This window comes from Corvus cornix, chromosome 1A (assembly GCF_000738735.6).
Source record: "Corvus cornix cornix isolate S_Up_H32 chromosome 1A, ASM73873v5, whole genome shotgun sequence".
NCBI lineage: Eukaryota > Metazoa > Chordata > Aves > Passeriformes > Corvidae > Corvus > Corvus cornix.
In genome coordinates, this window is record NC_047057.1 from 47,336,261 (window position 1) to 47,353,382 (window position 17,122).

Here is a 17,122-nt window from a genome sequence, read left to right on the forward strand (position 1 = left end):
ATAAACTGCTAGTGTAACACTTTCTTGGTTACAATAGTGGATGCTATTATTTATGATTTACAAACATCAGAAGCAGACATGGAGAGGAAAAATTTCTATCAGGTATAGATACACTAATATGTATTATATGCTACTTAAACAATTATGGAGCCAGCTGAAGCATCAGTTATCACCCAATAAATTAAATACTGTGGAAATCTGGCCTTCACGAATAGAATGCTGCAGTTTCAATATTACTTATAAATATTTGGACACTGACTGTTGTGTTTTGGTTGCTTGTTTGATTTTTGGGGTTTTTTTTTTAAATAGGTTTCATATTCCTTCAATTCTTTTCTTGAAAGGAAAAGGAGAAAGCTCGCTATTGAGGTTTCCATTGCAAGCCTAAAAATATTGAAATAATTTTCAGAGAATCCTCATAAACCAGAATCACTTTTAATTATCATAATCCAACTTAATTATTGAGTCTTATAAAGTGACAATAGGAATTAATTAAAATTTTTAAGGACTGGAATGAATAGTTTGGGCTAATTTTTTATTAAGTCAGAAGACAAAAGCCTCAATTGGTTTCTAATTAAAAAGCAGCCAGATTTTTCCCCCTTGGTTTGAAAGAACAAGTTAAGATCAAACTTAATATTTTACTTCGCTGTACTTTGTGAAAATTTGTCACACAAAACGTCAGTGGGCTGTTTCAACAAAGGAACATCTTTTCTAGCATGGATAGACTTGAGATTCAAGACGACATGACGTATGCTACAAAGGGCCCTGAAACGTATTTTGATGCACTGAATGTTGAAGACACGATAAAGTCATACTTGATAGCAAGCAGTTTTAATTGAAACGAGATAGATTAAGGTGGCAATGATACATTAGATGCATTAGAATTACAAATTAAAACAGTGAACTGTGACTCTTCCATGTTCTCTTTTATTTTTATTTTTATTTTGTTGTGCTTGCATGCAGGTGAGCTAATAAATTCTTTGAAGGAGAGGAACAGAAAGTGGAGATTGGGAAAAATTGGGCTTGTCAGTACTCCACAGTAAAAAACAGACTGAAAGGCGTATTGAAGTGGGCTGTGAAATCTGCCATGCTTCTTGTGAACAGGACGTTGTTCACAAAAACAACTAGACCAAGTCCACAGTAGCCATAAATTTTGAAAGTTGAGCGTGGCAAGCCGTATGAACAGTATGAATATGTTTGAGAGGTAAAACAGTGGTTGGTTGTGGTAGGATGAAAGTATTATGCATATTTTCCCGTTTAGATAAACAACGATATAGCAGAATCTGACTGTAAGTGATACAAAAGACAGAGCCGGGAAGTGTTGTCGTCTATCCGGGCCTGTTTATTGTGATGTACATTCTTCAGAGAACAAAGAATGTATGTCGGTTAATGTGCTTTAATCCCTGCAGCTTTGACAGTTTAGTGTTAGAGCTCTGTGACTGGTTTATTACACTTGAAAGTGGTCAAGAAGCTGGGAGCAACTGGGAGCGGACAGTACCGCTCCTACAACAATGCAGCTGTAGCCCCAGGGGTGCGTCCTTTCCGCACCTCCCTCACATTCACACATTTGGGCAAGTTTCCCCTCAAGCTTGCTTTTAGCAAACCTATTCTCGGCCCATCAGGAGAGGAGAGGTTTCCTTCCCTTCCCCCATTAACAGGCCGCGGGTTAGAGATAAGGACACAAGGTAGAAAGTGATGGGAGATCTTAGATCTTGCTCCCTAAGCAGCGCAGTCACTGGAACTCCACCTGCAGCACTTAAGGATTGCTGTCCCCACTCTGTGATAAGTTTTAAAGGCACAGGAACGTTTCCGGGTGTTTTTGGGGTTGGCTTGTTTGTTTGCTTTTGTTTTGTTTTTGTAGGGAAAGCATATGAAGAAGATTGTGAAGGTCGTTATTTAAGGATATCAAGGGTAGAATTTAGGACTTCTCTCACTTTTCGTTCTGGGTGCATCCCTGTAAATCTTCGTGCTCCCTGCTCCCTATTTTGAGTTGCACTTCTGAAGTCCTTTGCTTTTTCCTGGTAGCCTGAGACATTGGAAGTCTTGGCAGCTGGCCTCCGGCATTGTGTGTCAGCATCCTTTATTGTATCTTTTCCTTAACCATCACAGTGGCTCTTATCTGTACAGAGAATTATTCCTGGCCTACTTCTGAGAAGACAAAATGTTCCTGGTCTCACTACCCATTTCTGGAGAAGGAGAATTTTTTTTTTTTCTTTTTTTTTTTTTTTTTTTGGCGTTATTAAAGAGAGGGGATTTAGAAATATGAGGTGGTGTGAAAAGGGGAGGCTTTTTTAGGGTTATTCCCGAACTCCGGGCCAAACAATGACGTTTTCTACTTAATTGGGTAAAACAAACTTGTCAGGAGTTTTGAGCAATTTTCAGGTTTGCACTGCTGGAAATAGCTGTTAAATGCAACACTGAACCACAATAAAAATTATCCTATTTTAGAGACTGATCATTACAAATAGCGTTGACATTGCCATGGGTGTTTTACTGATAAGAGAAAAAGACAAAGCAAAACAAACATCTGAGCACATGATTTATCAAATCAGTGGTAGATCATGGAACAGCTTTTCAACGACAGAGAAATTTTCTTCCTGTCCTTCCAAAATTACTTGAAAATAAAAAAGTTTCGAGAGTGAGCTGGTAATAAAAATTGCTTGCAGTTTCCACATGAAGAAATGATATTTAAATGTGACTCATTTAATACTTAATTAAACAGCAAACATTTTCCAGTATTCTCCCTGATTTCCTTTCCAAGCACCCTGTACAATTGTAGTCTCTGTTTATTTCTTACTGAGGAGCTCAAACAGTTTGTTATGCCCACTTTAAATGTGCACCCAAAACATGTCCTCATTCCCAGGCACCATCACACACATGCCTTGCCTTCCTTGCTCAGCTGTGTAGGTGCCAGTGCAGATTACAGAGGAACCTACAAAATGACAGAGTATTTTCTAGTGCGAGGATCTTCAAAACAAAAATAGTTTACATAGAATGTAAGAATTCCTGAAACTGTATAGTAGAGAAAATACTTTTTTCTCTTGTCAAGAGAGAAGCTTCCCAAGGAGGAGAAACAGATAAGATAAGACATTAGAGAAATAAAGGCAAATAAGACATTCAGACTGCAGGAGAGCAATCCAGATAAGCTGATTAGACAAATTTAGCTGAAAGCCTACACCCAGTTAAATACAATTACTATAGTTAGGACCGTGAAGATACAGAGAAACTGACAACTTTTAACTGAAGCATGCTGTCTTCTTCATAAATAATAATTTTGCAGACATTCAAGTAATCACTCTCAATGTTAATAACAAAAACACCATAATAAGATATTAGTCAGGTCTCTGTCGTGCTGAAACTGTATTGATGATACTGATTCAGCAACTGCAAGGTTTACACGTAGGGAAGATTCAAGGTGTCAAAGAGTAGTAAAGAAAACTATATCTTTTAGTTGTGCTTCAACTATGCTAGCAAAAATACATCGACAGTTATTTCAGCATTAGGGCAATCACATCTCCTAAAAAAGTACCTCATCCTTTAGTCTAACACCTAATGCAGTAGGTCCTGGCTGTGCTCAAAAAGGGTCAGCTGGAGCTGGGGAACACTAAAACCTCTCTCGGGAGCATGTTCCAAAATTTTTTTTCTTACGTTTAAGTAGAATTTCCTGTGTTCCAGTTTGTGCCCATTGCCTCTTTTCCTGGGCAGTACTAAGAAGACTGGGTCTGTGTCTTCTATTCCCCCTGTAGGATATCTGGACACATTAATGAGACACTCCTCATGTGAGAGATGCTCCAGTCCCTTCACCGTCTTTGTGGCACTTCACTGATCCCACTCCAGCTATGTTCATGTTTCTGTTGCACTGGGAAGGCCAGAACTGGACATAGAACTCCAGTTTCTCTCACTAGTGCCGAGTGGAGGGAAACAATTGTTTCCTTTGGTACCATTTGGCACATAGTCCTCTGGGTTAGTTTGTGACGCTTGTATCTAGATTAACCCTGAATGACACTCCCACGACTTTTTAAATTTTGGTAGTTCAATAGAGACAACTTCAAAAACCACTGTAACCTCTCACACACTCCATAGTCTCAAGGCTTGTCAAGATGAGTGTGAACAACCCTGATTTGACTTGGTGCTCAGGCTGTGCATCAATGAAGGATATGTTCAGGCTAGTTAGAGTCTCAGCAAAACTTAAATTCCTACAGTCTGGAGTGATCAAAAGGTGACTGATCAAAGAGGTAACTCCTCTGCCGTAACTGCTAAATGTTTGCCAACCAGCAAAAAAGGGCTGTGCATTGTAATGAATGACCCCACAAATCTCATTTTTTCCCCATATAATGACAGCCTCAAAATAAAACATCAAAATATTCCTCCCAGCTTCTGAAAGCCTTTGGATCAGAGATCTTCTTATAACCAAATTTTACTTCTCTCCATCCATCCATCCATGGGACTGAGAATTACTATTTTTATTAGTAGGGTTACTATACTTAGGAATCTCAGTTATGAGCAGGATTCTGTGTTACTTTGTTCTGCAGACCAACTAACTTTGCATTGATTTCAGTTGAAGAAAAAGGGGAAGAAGGTAAGTGTCAAAAGATGAAGAAATACAGGGATCTACATGCAAAAATATGGAAATGTAGCCCTACCTGTAACTTTTACAGAGTGCCTGAAAAGAACTGGAATGTGGTATTTGAAACTATGTGACGTGCTGTCTATCCTCCCAGGAGCACAGCACAGTCAAATTTTTTTTTTTTTTTTTTGTGATGGAGGTTGTAAATTCTGACTCAGTCAGAAATGCAAATTGATACGATGTCATCAATACAGAAAATCTCTGTCCTATCCCTCCAGTGAGACCCAGATGTACAAGTTATTAGATGCCATTTCCTAAGCTGTCAAAGGTAATTCCAGCCCTTCATGCTGAGCAGAGGGAAACAGGATTTTGAAAGTTTTCCTGGGGCAATATGCTGCAGACCCAGCTATGCACCCAACCTACGCAGCCTCTCCTACTCTTGAGGTATCTGAAGAATATGGCCGAGACCTAAGTACAAAATCAGGCATTTTGGGTTACAGATCAATGCATTTCTCAGGTTTACAGACTCAGCCCACACTGGGGAAGGGATAACTAATTGATGCTGAGATGTACTAGTTACAAGGTCAAACAAATTCAAGGAAGATATGAATAAAAAATTAGAATTTACAGTACTCAAAACAGATATAAGGGAAGAAATGAAAACCATGTTTAATAGGCTTTTTCCAAAATTGACTTTAGGAAGAGTTTCAGTACTGGATGCAATGTTTCTCTAGAACTTGCTGATATACTACAGATTTTCTCTCAGTTTCATTTTGGTTCATTTCAGAAAAGTATTAGAAATGAAAGTAATAATCAGGAAAATTTGGTCTAGCAGAAACATCAACCCTTGCAGGGTAGAAATTTATATTTAGATATTTATCAACTATGAAATTAAACTGCAGTCTCAAACAGCCTAGGACTGCAGCGTTCAATCCTAGGCCTGGTAAAATTTTATTTATGCTCTGGGTTAAAGTCTACAGAGCTTGTATATAAATACTGTGAGTACCAACTAGGAAAAATAATTACAATGGTGGAATACATTTTATGTAGTGAAAAAAGCTGGATAAGAGGCTCTGTCTTCAGAAATCTGTCAGATTCTTCATCTGGCATAAATGATATCAGTTTTACAAATACTAAGAAATATCACAAAACTGCTACTGTCAGCAAGAGCTGACAAGCACCTGAGTAGACCTGGATCTTCAGATTATAGTTCTATGTTGATAATGAACCAAAACCAGTATGTTAGTAGAAAAGGGACACCGTGACTCCTTCTATAAGACAGGTGAAGATGATCTTCCTCTGTAGTCAGGAAAGGTACATGCCTATTTGGAGTTTTTAGGCCTAGTTTTTAGTTCCAAATTTCAGGTAATGAGAAAGGAACAATAAGTCAATACACAGAAGAGAGAAGCAGTGATTGTCAGAGGTCTAAAAATTCTTCCCTGATGGAAAAGAATGTATTATTGAAGTACCCTGACTGAAAGAGAATGCTGAAAAACTAAAGTTTCTTTTTAAACACTTAAAACATGATGAGGAAGGAAGGAATTTTTGCTTATTACACATTTTCCTTATCGTACATTGTAGAAGATACAGGAACTGGTGTTCTTTGTCACAAGGTAGCAGTAAGGAAATAGCTTCTCATATGGAGTAGAAAATGCTATATGGAATGACAGCAGGGTCTCCAAGAAACAGAGGGACTGAGTAACTCCCAGAAATAAAATGGGTTCTGTTGACTTGATAGAGTGGATGGAGTGCAACAAAAATTGCTCATGTCTAGGTATAGGTAATTAACACAGAACTGTTGATTAAGGAGTATCTTTGTGGACAAAGGAGGAATGCTGTATGCAAGATACTTGACATTTCATGATACTTTTGGAACCATCTCCCAGGTGTTCTTGTTTGGGATCAGAAGGACTACAGGCAGGATTAGCAGGCTGTTAGGTATTTGAAAATTGTCTGTAGCCCGGGGCCAAAAGGCTATAGTTAACAGCTTTGTGTCTGCAGACAACTGGTAATCAAAACAATGCTCCAGGGCTGGTATTATTTGGTATTTTCTGGAACACCCTGGGTGATGAGAGAGAATGTACACGTAGTGTGGATAACACCAAGTGAAGAAGGGTAGACAGAGCAAAAAGTAATACTTGCAGATAAAAGGGACTTTAATAAACTTGAGGTATGGGCCAACAGAAGTCTTGTGCAGTTTGTTGAAAAGAAGTGCCAAGTTCTGCGCATGAAGACACTTGCATGCTGCTTGCATCAGCATGGTCCAGGTAATGACTGGTGTGACCCGGACAGGACGTGGACATTCTGGTGACTTTCTTAACTGCTGCATCCCTGAAGACAAGCTGCTTTGTCCACAGCATAACCATAAATAAATCCCTGTAAGTGGCTAGGGTTTCCAGCTGGAGATTTTGGTTTTCCAACCAGGTATTACTGCAACACAAACAGAGCACAGCAGTAGTCTCTGGAGTCACTAACACAAGGCACATCACCATTTTTCAGAGTTGGCTTCCTCCAGAAGCACATAGCCCAATACAGTATTCAATAAATTCCTACAGGGCTGCCTATATTAGGTTTGTGCTTGGAAAACTGTGCCCCAGAGACACCATTTGGACAAGGCATACTTCAGCTGCTTTTAAGTACTTACAGCTCTGTAAGGGTTGGCAGAGTTCAGCTGAAAAACTTACTGCCCAGACCAGCTCTGCGTGAGCCTGGGCAGCAAGAGGAGCTACTCGGTCTCAGCTGCTCAAGAAATACCGTGCTTACAATGCCTTCTGGATTCATCTTTCTAGCTTAATCAAGGGACAGTGCATCGTGAGACCTGTGCTGCTTCAAATGCCGGTTTAGAAAGAAGAGTAAGGATTTGAGAGAAGCAAAGCTCCTGAGCATCCATGTCAGCTGGGGTTGCTGAGTAGTTGGTTTGCTGTTTACTGCCGCTTTACTGGAACGCAGGAGCAGATTTGCATGGTGTGCTACTGGGCTCGGAGCTCCACAGGCCACCCTGGAGCACTTGTTAGTGAGACCCTTTGGTGTCTTCCTGAGAGAAGCCCAGGAATGCCATGGCCATGGCCAGAATTCACTCAACATTGTTGCCCTTGCTCCCACTTACACATTATTGACCCTGTCCCTTCTGCCATATCCTAAAAAAGCTTCATACGAAGAGCTGGGTATTTCATTAACTTCCCAACACCCCTAACCTGATCTAGGAGTTCCTACAGCCTTTTTTCATGGACCTATTCAGCTATATCAGCTGTTCCAGCTGTTCAGCGAGCCTGCAAGGCTTCAGCTTGTGCATGGAGTGATGGGGGTGAGGCCTGTGCAAGCCTTCTTCACAGCAGTGGCTCAGACAACATGCCCACAAAACAAATTTTGGAACATTTTGCCTCTCTACGGATCATCTGATCTGTAAGCCACTCTGTGTGAATGGCAAACTGCATCCTCAAAGGTCAGCCTAAGATGCTGGACCATGACAGAGGTCTTTTCTTATCAGTCCCTGTGTAGTTTCTGAATTTGGCAGCAAGAAGGAAGTTGGAAACAGTCCAAACCAGGGCTACAGCCCAAACTCTTTTATCTCTGACCAGCTGGAGTGGTTAATTAAAACAATGAGAATGGGTCTCTCCACCTCTGACTGTGTGAATTAGCAGGGAAAGGTGGGGAAAACACTAAATTAGTTATCAATGTACCAGTCATTAAGCTAAATCTGTGATGTTTGCTAGTTTTGCTTAGACAGCATAAAGCATTTATGCACTTATGCTACTGCCAGAAGAGTCCTTCCAAATGGTAAATCCACACATGCAAATATTGACTTTCGTGCCTCAGTCTCAAAATCAAAGCTTTCTGTGCTCAAAAAATTTCTTACCAAAATGATGTGGGCTGCTCTATTTTAGTAAGCACAGCTTTCTAGCATGGCTTACGTGCTCAACTGAAGGTGGGGTATGTGGGCACGTGGATACAGAGAACAAAGACCACTGGGATAGATTTAGTAGCTTAAGGACTGCCAAAGAAGTCAGATCTTGTGCAGTTTTCAGTCCTATGTAGAGGCAGGTCCCAGTTGATCACATCTCCATGCTGTAGATATTGAATACTCTCCACCCAGGTCCTTTCAGATATTAAATGAGGAGAGTTTAATTCTTAATTCCAAATTTCCTTAATGAGCATATTTGATGTTACATTGTATTTCTAATTAACAGAAGGATACTGTACTGAAATTGCAGCCAAGCATAATAAAGCATTTGCAATATACAGCTGAATCACTGTGGAAACGAAATTCTCATTACTGGTCTCTATATGCTCAGTGTCAATGCTGCTGCCCCCCTCCCCCCACCCCAAGTTCCTGTGAAGGAATATGTTGGTTGAAATAATCTCAAGTCCATTGCTATCTTCAAACTTTTCTATTTGTTCTCCAGTTTTCACAAGTTATACTGGGCTGATTCACATGTGCACAGCCCATCCTTCCCACCCCTCATTTTCATCTGCCTTGCTCAGGAAGATGTCAGTCTTTAATCGTCTGAGGAAATCTGATGATTCACTGGTGCAGCTCTCTTGTTTAAAACCATGGTAACACTTCAGTCTCCCTGATGTTGAAATAAGTGCAGTTTTCTTTACAGTACATTATTCCTCCAGCTCATTGTGTTTTTGTCCTTTTCCTCTGAGCTCTCCTCTCTTGTGGGTATTTGCTGGTCCATAAAAAGTGCCCAGGTTTTCAGTACAAGGGAAGAATTTATCTCTTTCCTCCAGATGGTCCAGATGAGATCTGTATTTTCAGCATGGCAGATCACAAGAGCACGAATACAGTGCAAAGCAGGGATCTGTACAACCTGTCTCATTCACAGAGGACATACTGCAATTCCATTCTTCCTTTGAGAGATACAGAGAATATTTTGAGGGAAGGAAGCACCAGCTGGCAGTGGGTGGAAAACAAGGAATATGAAAACCTGTCCAATACTTACACTAAATTCAGAACTATTAGTTTGAAAGTGCAAATATATTTCCAGAATTTTATTAATACATATCCTTGAAATATAATGTCTGGCAATTTTTTTTTTTGGCCTAATGTTGACCTAAATTCAAACCCTGAAGTACTAGTAGCATGTAATGAATGATTTTTAAAGTCAGGATTAAATTAATAAATTGTTATTCTAATTACTCACCCTGAGGTTATGGATACAGACACAATACCCTACAGGAGCTCCATCATATTGTGCTAGACTTTGGACAGGTGTGAAAAAACATCCCCTTCATTACCTAGCGGATGCAAAACCAGAACACAAGCAAGGCATCTGGAAACTTAGAAATGAAAAACAAAAGATGAGTGCAAAACAACCATGGGAATGGAGAGCAATTGTTCTCAGCACACTAGAGACCTGGATTTCCTTTCTTTTGCAAAATTTAATGTCTTGATTACATCTTATTGTCAATCTGCTTAGATGAGATGTGTGCTAAATGAACAAAAATTTAAGTGCTATTGATTGAGCACTGCCACTGGTAAGTATGGATCGGAGAGCAGAAAATTAGGGATATAGAAATTTGGTGTTCTGCTGCTAGTGTGGCACTACTAAATGAAGCAAGTCAAAATTAAAAAGAAAACAACCAACCAACCAAAACCCAAGTGAGGAAACAAACAAATAAACAAAACCCTCCTATGGAATCCTTCTTTAGGGTAGTTACAGAGGAAAAGGCTTGAGTTTGTTTATTGTTTTGTGACCTGTCAGTTCAATATAAACAAGAACTGCAGCCAGCATAACACACTTTTAAAAACTCAGAATCATATTCAGCTCACATGTCCACTCCCCCCAGGAAGAGAAAGAAGGTATGCTTAGGGCTGTCCAAAATCTAAGGAGACTCCACATTTTATCTATGAATTCTTCTGCACCTCTGCAAAAGGAAGTTGCATTTTCTATAACCTAGGTAAAAGCTGTGAATGTCTTTGCTGGATCAACGATAGTAACTGCTCAGAAGAGTGCAATGGGGGTTTCTTCATTTTGGAAGATGGGAAAAGCAGAGATAATTCCCATGATATACACCTCTTCTGAAGTGGTGCAGAATAGATAGGGATGAGACAATTTTTACATAAATAATTTTTGTTATCTTCCTCCCAAAAAGCTCACCCACTGACCCAACCACCCAAAACATACCCCAAAAGCCATGGATTTGATATTTACTGAGAAAACATCTAGGGATAGCAGTAGAGACAATATTTGTGATGCCAGAATAATGAGCTCCTCTTTTATGCTTTTAATATGTCCACTGAGAGCAAAGCACTTCTTTGTTTATGTGATAGAATGTAATTGTAATTCCATTGCTATTAAATAGGCCAAGGGAAGCTGCTTATTGCCAGTTTGGTCACATGATAGAGAGAAGCTGCTCATTATATGTTCTAACATTGAACACTTTAAAAGAGTACATAGAAATTATGTTTGCATTTCATACATAAAAGGACAAGAGAAAAATAACATTATTTAGGTGTTAGTGTATCAGTTACACCAGCTCAGGATGTTTTTACACTGTGACATTTGGAACATCCTAAGAAGAAGACCACTCCTGACTTTCATAAAAGGTATTTCAGAATATCTTTTCTTTCCAGTATTGATATGGATACATTTAAAAAAAATTTTTTTGGAAAAGTTTTGAAAAGCTAGAAAATTGAAAAATATACTAGATCTCTAGTAAAAAGCAAAGTGAATTTTTTACTAATCAGGGAACAGAAGTTTAAGTCAATAGCTACAGTAAAAGTCATTTTGTAAAAATTTAAAACCCAAAAAATTACCCCCCTGCAGTAACTCAAAAGGAGCAAAATTAGCAGAAGTCAAGAAATAATATAAGTTTAATAATACAAAAATGATTTTATTCCACCTTCCGGTTAGTATCTGTTTACAGACAATAAGTTGCTTAAGTAAAATTGGAATATTTAAGAAATGGGAGGTGGAAATCAAAATGAAGAAACCAATATAATTAAATATTGTGGAAAATTTCTTAAAGCTGTTAAGAGATCTCAAATCATTAAAAATTTTGAAGAAACGTTTATAGCACTTTGAATATTAATAAACCAAAAGCATTAGCGAACAACAACATGAAAATAACTAGAATTTGAAGTAATTCACAACAACCCCCGCAGTGCAACAAAATAAAATACGCACACACGTGCAAATGGTTTATACAAATCTGAGGAGGAGGGGGAAAAAGTTTCCCAACTGTATGAACACGTACACCGTTGGATTTTTTTTCGTGGAGGAGGTCTATACTTTGGTTTGCTTGCCAGACTTTGCAGCCCCCGCGTAGGTAACAGCGAACGATGTTTGCTCATCGGTGACGCGGCAGGGAAAACAGGCGGGAGCCAGCCCCAAGCCCCGCCCCCTTCCGCTGCAGTTCTCAACCAGGTCGGACCACACCGCATAAAGGCCGCGGCGCGAGCGGCACCGACTCATTGCTCGAGTAGCAGTGCTAGAAGTAGGACGATGTCTGGTCGGGGTAAGGGCGGCAAGGGGCTCGGCAAGGGCGGCGCCAAGCGCCACCGCAAGGTGCTGCGCGACAACATCCAGGGCATCACCAAGCCGGCCATCCGCCGCCTGGCTCGGCGCGGCGGCGTCAAGCGCATCTCGGGGCTCATCTACGAGGAGACGCGCGGTGTGCTCAAGGTGTTCCTGGAGAACGTGATCCGCGACGCCGTCACCTACACGGAGCACGCCAAGAGGAAGACGGTCACGGCCATGGACGTGGTCTACGCCCTCAAGCGCCAGGGTCGCACCCTCTACGGCTTCGGTGGTTAAAGCTTTTCGCTCTTTCCGGACCAGCACGACAAAAACCCAAAGGCTCTTTTAAGAGCCGCACACTTTAACCGAAAAAGAGCTGTGTCACTTTAAAGTTAGTAAAAGGAAAGCGAAATGTTTCTAAACTGTTACATATAATCGCAAATTTATGCTTCGGTTTTTAATACATTGTTATAGCCGTAGAAACTTTTATTAGTAACTGGTAAATAACACGCTGCTGGTACGCTATAGGCCGTCCTCGTTAAAGTCAGGGAATATAGAATGCTGGTTTTTAAACGTTTAAAGTTTGAGCCCATTTAGTTGCTGCATAGGAAAGCTAAATAAAAAAAGCAACCTAAACGGTGCCTCCTTTTTCGTGCTGACGGCTTAAGGGCGGGCATGTGTTCACCTTCTTGCGGGCATCTCGTCTGTGGGGGGATTCTCCCCTTTACCGTGTAAACAGCAGCAGAAGTAGATTATATGATGTTAACGTCTATTATAATGCTGTGTGAGGGGTATCGCAGCTCACTAAGTCCCTTTTCCATGTTAATGAGTTACCCCCTTTGTCCCCTGATTGTGGTGTGTAGGACTTGTCCATTATTTGTGCATATGCTGTGTTTAAGGTTAGGAATACGCTTTCTTTTAATTTGGGGCGCCAGAGCTGTTCTCCGTACCTGGTGTCAGCCTTTCACCTGAAAGCCCTTCTCTGCTTGTGCTCCAACGACAACTCGCCCGAAGAGGAAAATATTGCAGATGTATACAGTGAGGAAAATGGAAAATTCACCTTATGCCTTGGGGTACTGCATCAACAACCTAAGAATACTTTGCAGGCTGAAAGATTCCATCATTTGAAAGCACTCTCTTGGATTAGAAAGCTTTCATTTGCAATTAATTTTGATCCCCAAAGCATTTGCCCGGCCAGAAGAAAGTTAAAATAAGTGGAACCCGAGCCACCCCGCCACCAGAACTCCCTCGCAATACACAACCCCACGCACCCTACAATAGCAAAATCCAAGTCCCAAAATACCGTTATGATCCCTATTTAGAGAAAAAAAAAAAGAGCATTTTAAGAACCTAATTTTCTATGCATTCAGCACAGCTTAATCTGCAATTTCTCAATTCCTGTTCGAACAGTTCTCCCTAAATGTCTCATTTTTGAGGTAGACTGTAAAAATTGTGGTAAGGGACAGACCACCCCGAAAACAAAAGCGGCGGGGGCGATACAGGGGGGCGCTGAGGGCGGGCAGCCGTTGGGGAAGGCGCGCGCTATCGAGGCGGGCTTTTCGAATTTGAAAGTAGCCAATAGAAACGGCGCATTCCTGGCAGCCAATCAGGAAGCGGAAACAGTCTATAAGAAGCGGCCGCGGCAGCGCGCTGTTTCCATTTCTCCTTGTCTCTCTTCCGACCTGTTCCTGTGGCGTCCCCCCTGAGCGATGGCGCGCACGAAGCAGACGGCGCGTAAGTCGACGGGCGGCAAGGCGCCCCCGCAAGCAGCTGGCCACCAAGGCGGCCCGCAAGAGCGCGCCGGCCACGGGCGGCGTCAAGAAGCCGCACCGCTACCGGCCCGGCACGGTGGCGCTGCGCGAGATCCGGCGCTACCAGAAGTCCACGGAGCTGCTGATCCGCAAGCTGCCCTTCCAGCGCCTGGTGCGCGAGATCGCGCAGGACTTCAAGACCGACCTGCGCTTCCAGAGCTCGGCCGTGATGGCGCTGCAGGAGGCCAGCGAGGCCTACCTGGTGGGGCTCTTCGAGGACACCAACCTGTGCGCCATCCACGCCAAGCGCGTCACCATCATGCCCAAGGACATCCAGCTGGCCCGCCGCATCCGCGGCGAGCGCGCTTAAGTTTCCTTCTACAGGTCCTCTGTATGTGAACCTGAAATTCTCCCACACCCTAAAGGCTCTTTTAAGAGCCACTACATTGCACAAGAGAGTTGGGACACAGCCTTTCTTATGCTTTCTTGCGCTAGAGCGTTTCTGAAGTTCTAAAATGTTATTGCAATTCCAGTGTAAGCGTGCCTAGAATTTTAAATATTCACTTTAGGCTGCGTGATTATTTTAGACAGTGTTGTGTACTGTTTTTAGTGAGGTGCTTGCAAATGCACATTCAACTGAACGAATAGTTAAACTGCACAAAGCAAGTAAGTGTTCACATACATCAAATGAAAAATATCAGACTAGGACAGAAACCTCATGTATTTTTTCCTCCCCTCTTTCTCTTTTCCCTCCCTCTCCCTTCCCCCCCCCCCGCACCCCCGTCCCCGTTTACTGTAAAGAAGTCTTATTTGCAATACATGGAGAGCACTGTCACAGGGAAAGTTGTGTGGCTTTTGTTTGGGACCACATCAGCTGAGGAAAAGAAAGTGGCTGTCAAGGCTTGGCAGATTTAGCCAATGGAAGACCTGTAGCAAATAGGCTTGTGCTGTTTCAAGAATTAAAGAGAAGTGTTTTGTGTTTGATGATAAGAAAACTGAGTCACTAGAGCAACATGCATGGGGGGATCAAAGGTCAACACTTAGCAGAATTTACTGGGTTCAATAAAACCTTGAAGTCAGGAAATTACAGTAGGCCTTCAGTTCAATTTTTCGTTGTGCCAAGCCTTGCAGACTGTCACTGTTTCAGCATTTTAGAGAGGTCAGGTTTTCTATAAATTCACTAATAAAGCACTTGTATTACTATTGATTTTGCTTCTTTGCTGTCACAACATCTTTTCCTCTGTCCTTGACAATGGACTTTGGCCTATCCAAAACACTTCTGTAAATGTTACCAGCCAAATTGTTCTGAAATTAAAATTCAAGTATTTGAGCGTAGCATGTGGGGAACCCTGTAAGAGGTTTTGTGTGGTATGGTATGTTTCTGAAACAATACACATGAGGTAAACACAGTATATACAAGAAATTTTCATAGCATAGTGATGTAGGTACAAAAGTATATATAGACATATATACATGTTATATACCTGTATAAACACCTTCATATGCTCGTTTTCCACTCATAAATTTTAATTCATCTCAGATCCATCCATCTCTGACTCCTTCTCACTCCCCTCTGCCTCAGTACCACCTGGCATTGTTTTTCTGCAGTTCCAATAATATTATATGGTCTATTAAATAATATAAAGTGCTTCACAGTTGGTACTAGATGATCACTGTAAATCTCTTTTAGCTGAAATGGTTCTGTTCTCTTCTGTTCTTTTGTTTGTACATCACCACTTGCAGAGTAAGGGGTGAGAATTTATTCTCCTGTTGGAAGAATACAGAGACTGTGCCTATATAAGTGTAATTTAAAAGGAATTATATTATTATAATGTTAAAATTAACCATACATCTGCCTACTCTCTAAGACTTCAGTGGATGCCATCCTGATACTACTTGTTGCTACGTACTTGCAACTTATTTCTGACTTAAACTTTGTAACAAGGCCCAAATTCGAGGTTAGCAAAGGTTAAAATTGCTAAAACCTTAGAAGTGTTACAATATTAAATAAATCATCAGAGGTCACTAGTGCTTGCTTAAATGCACACCCAGGCTCTGCAAAGAGCCTTCCCTGACACCAGGCTGTGGAATCTGCTCTCAAAAGCTAATGAGGAAATGATTCATTATGACTGGTAAGGAGCTAATATCTTGTCTGTGTTCTCAGGTTGTGTATCAGTGATATTCAGTAAAATTGCTAAAAGGGACTGGGTAGGATCTTACAGCATTGGTACAGGGCTACTTGGCAGGAATAATACTGAGTTTATTTCTTTTTTTTTTCCTGGTTAGTTTTAAATACGGTGTAGGACAACTGAAGCAGAAGGAAGAAAGAAAGACTGAGGTTATGTTTTTGGTTTTGCTTTTATCTGACTTTTAAGGGAACATGGAACATTTATGGCCTACTGAAATATTTCTTTCTCTCCTCAGGCTGTTAGTTAGAAGTTTCTTCTAGCATCATGCTGGTTAATCAAGACAAGGAGAAATCCTTGTCATGCTACAGTATCAATTCTCCTTCCATTTCAAGCTGGTTCCAAAATCAGGCCATGACGTTCAATAAATTCATTCAGAGGGCTTTATGGGGAATGAAGAATAAAGAAGTGGGGAAAAAAAAGAAGATTAAAAACTGACCCCAACCACCCAACAAACCTTTATTTTGTCTGATTGCTACACTTGGCAAGTCTTTCCACTTTCTTTTCCCATCTTTTCCCATCCACCCAAGTGCTGTCTCTGGCAGACTGGGTCAGTAGCGCAGCATCTCTTAGCAGGCAAATAGTGCCCAGAAACCTCTAATGACAACAGGTCGCCACTCTGGGTTCTAACAGCAGCCTACAAGCGCTCTCCAGCCCTCAGGATTTTTGCATCCCAGGTTCCAGATGTGAATTTTCACAGATGGAGATAAGAAAGGGACATAGTTCAAAAAATAACTGGAGAAAATTCACCTACTTATGAATCTGAGTTATGAATCCGAGGTGTAATATTTAACTTCCTATTTTAGTTCTCAGACTTCTGTTAGACTGACCTTGTCTCATATTAAGAATTCAAGCCAAGGTGGGTCCTTAGAAGGTAGAAAGCTGGATGCATTTACATCTGTCCTTCCAGAAACTCATGAAGAATCCTAAAGAATTGGCTACAGAAATCTGACAACTCAGCATACATCAGATATTGTGATCACTACCTGCAGAAGTACAGGTTCAAAGACAAATACTTTTACTCTCATTATTGCAAGAATACATAAATTTTCACTCCACGATTTTTATAAAATTTACCGAAAATACCCCCTCCACCGAAAAAAAAGCCTCAGTTTTGTATTGTTATGGTAACAAATCTGGAAAGGTTTGATAAGT

General features: G+C 41.0%; 3 protein-coding genes across 3 annotated transcripts in view; all 3 read left to right on the plus strand.

The window, feature by feature from the left end:
* The window catches only part of LOC120411980 (histone H2B 7-like), a 50,981-nt gene extending 38,597 nt beyond the window's left edge, over positions 1-12,384 (plus strand). Inside the window, 1 exon segment of the mRNA XM_039571650.1 lies at positions 12,364-12,384. The gene's annotated coding sequence lies outside the window, so the exon portion shown is untranslated.
* On the plus strand, positions 11,998-12,607 carry LOC120411993 (histone H4). The gene has a single exon (XM_039571666.1). It carries the CDS (start codon positions 12,016-12,018, stop codon positions 12,325-12,327), a length of 312 nt encoding a protein of 103 aa, XP_039427600.1. The 5' UTR covers positions 11,998-12,015; the 3' UTR covers positions 12,328-12,607.
* A 1,132-nt stretch (positions 12,608-13,739) lies between these two features.
* On the plus strand, positions 13,740-14,508 carry LOC120411982 (histone H3-like). The gene is given in 2 exon segments (XM_039571652.1): positions 13,740-13,787; positions 13,789-14,508. Coding segments are annotated over 2 exon segments (411 nt in total). The 3' UTR covers positions 14,152-14,508.
* The last annotated feature ends 2,614 nt before the right edge of the window (positions 14,509-17,122 follow it).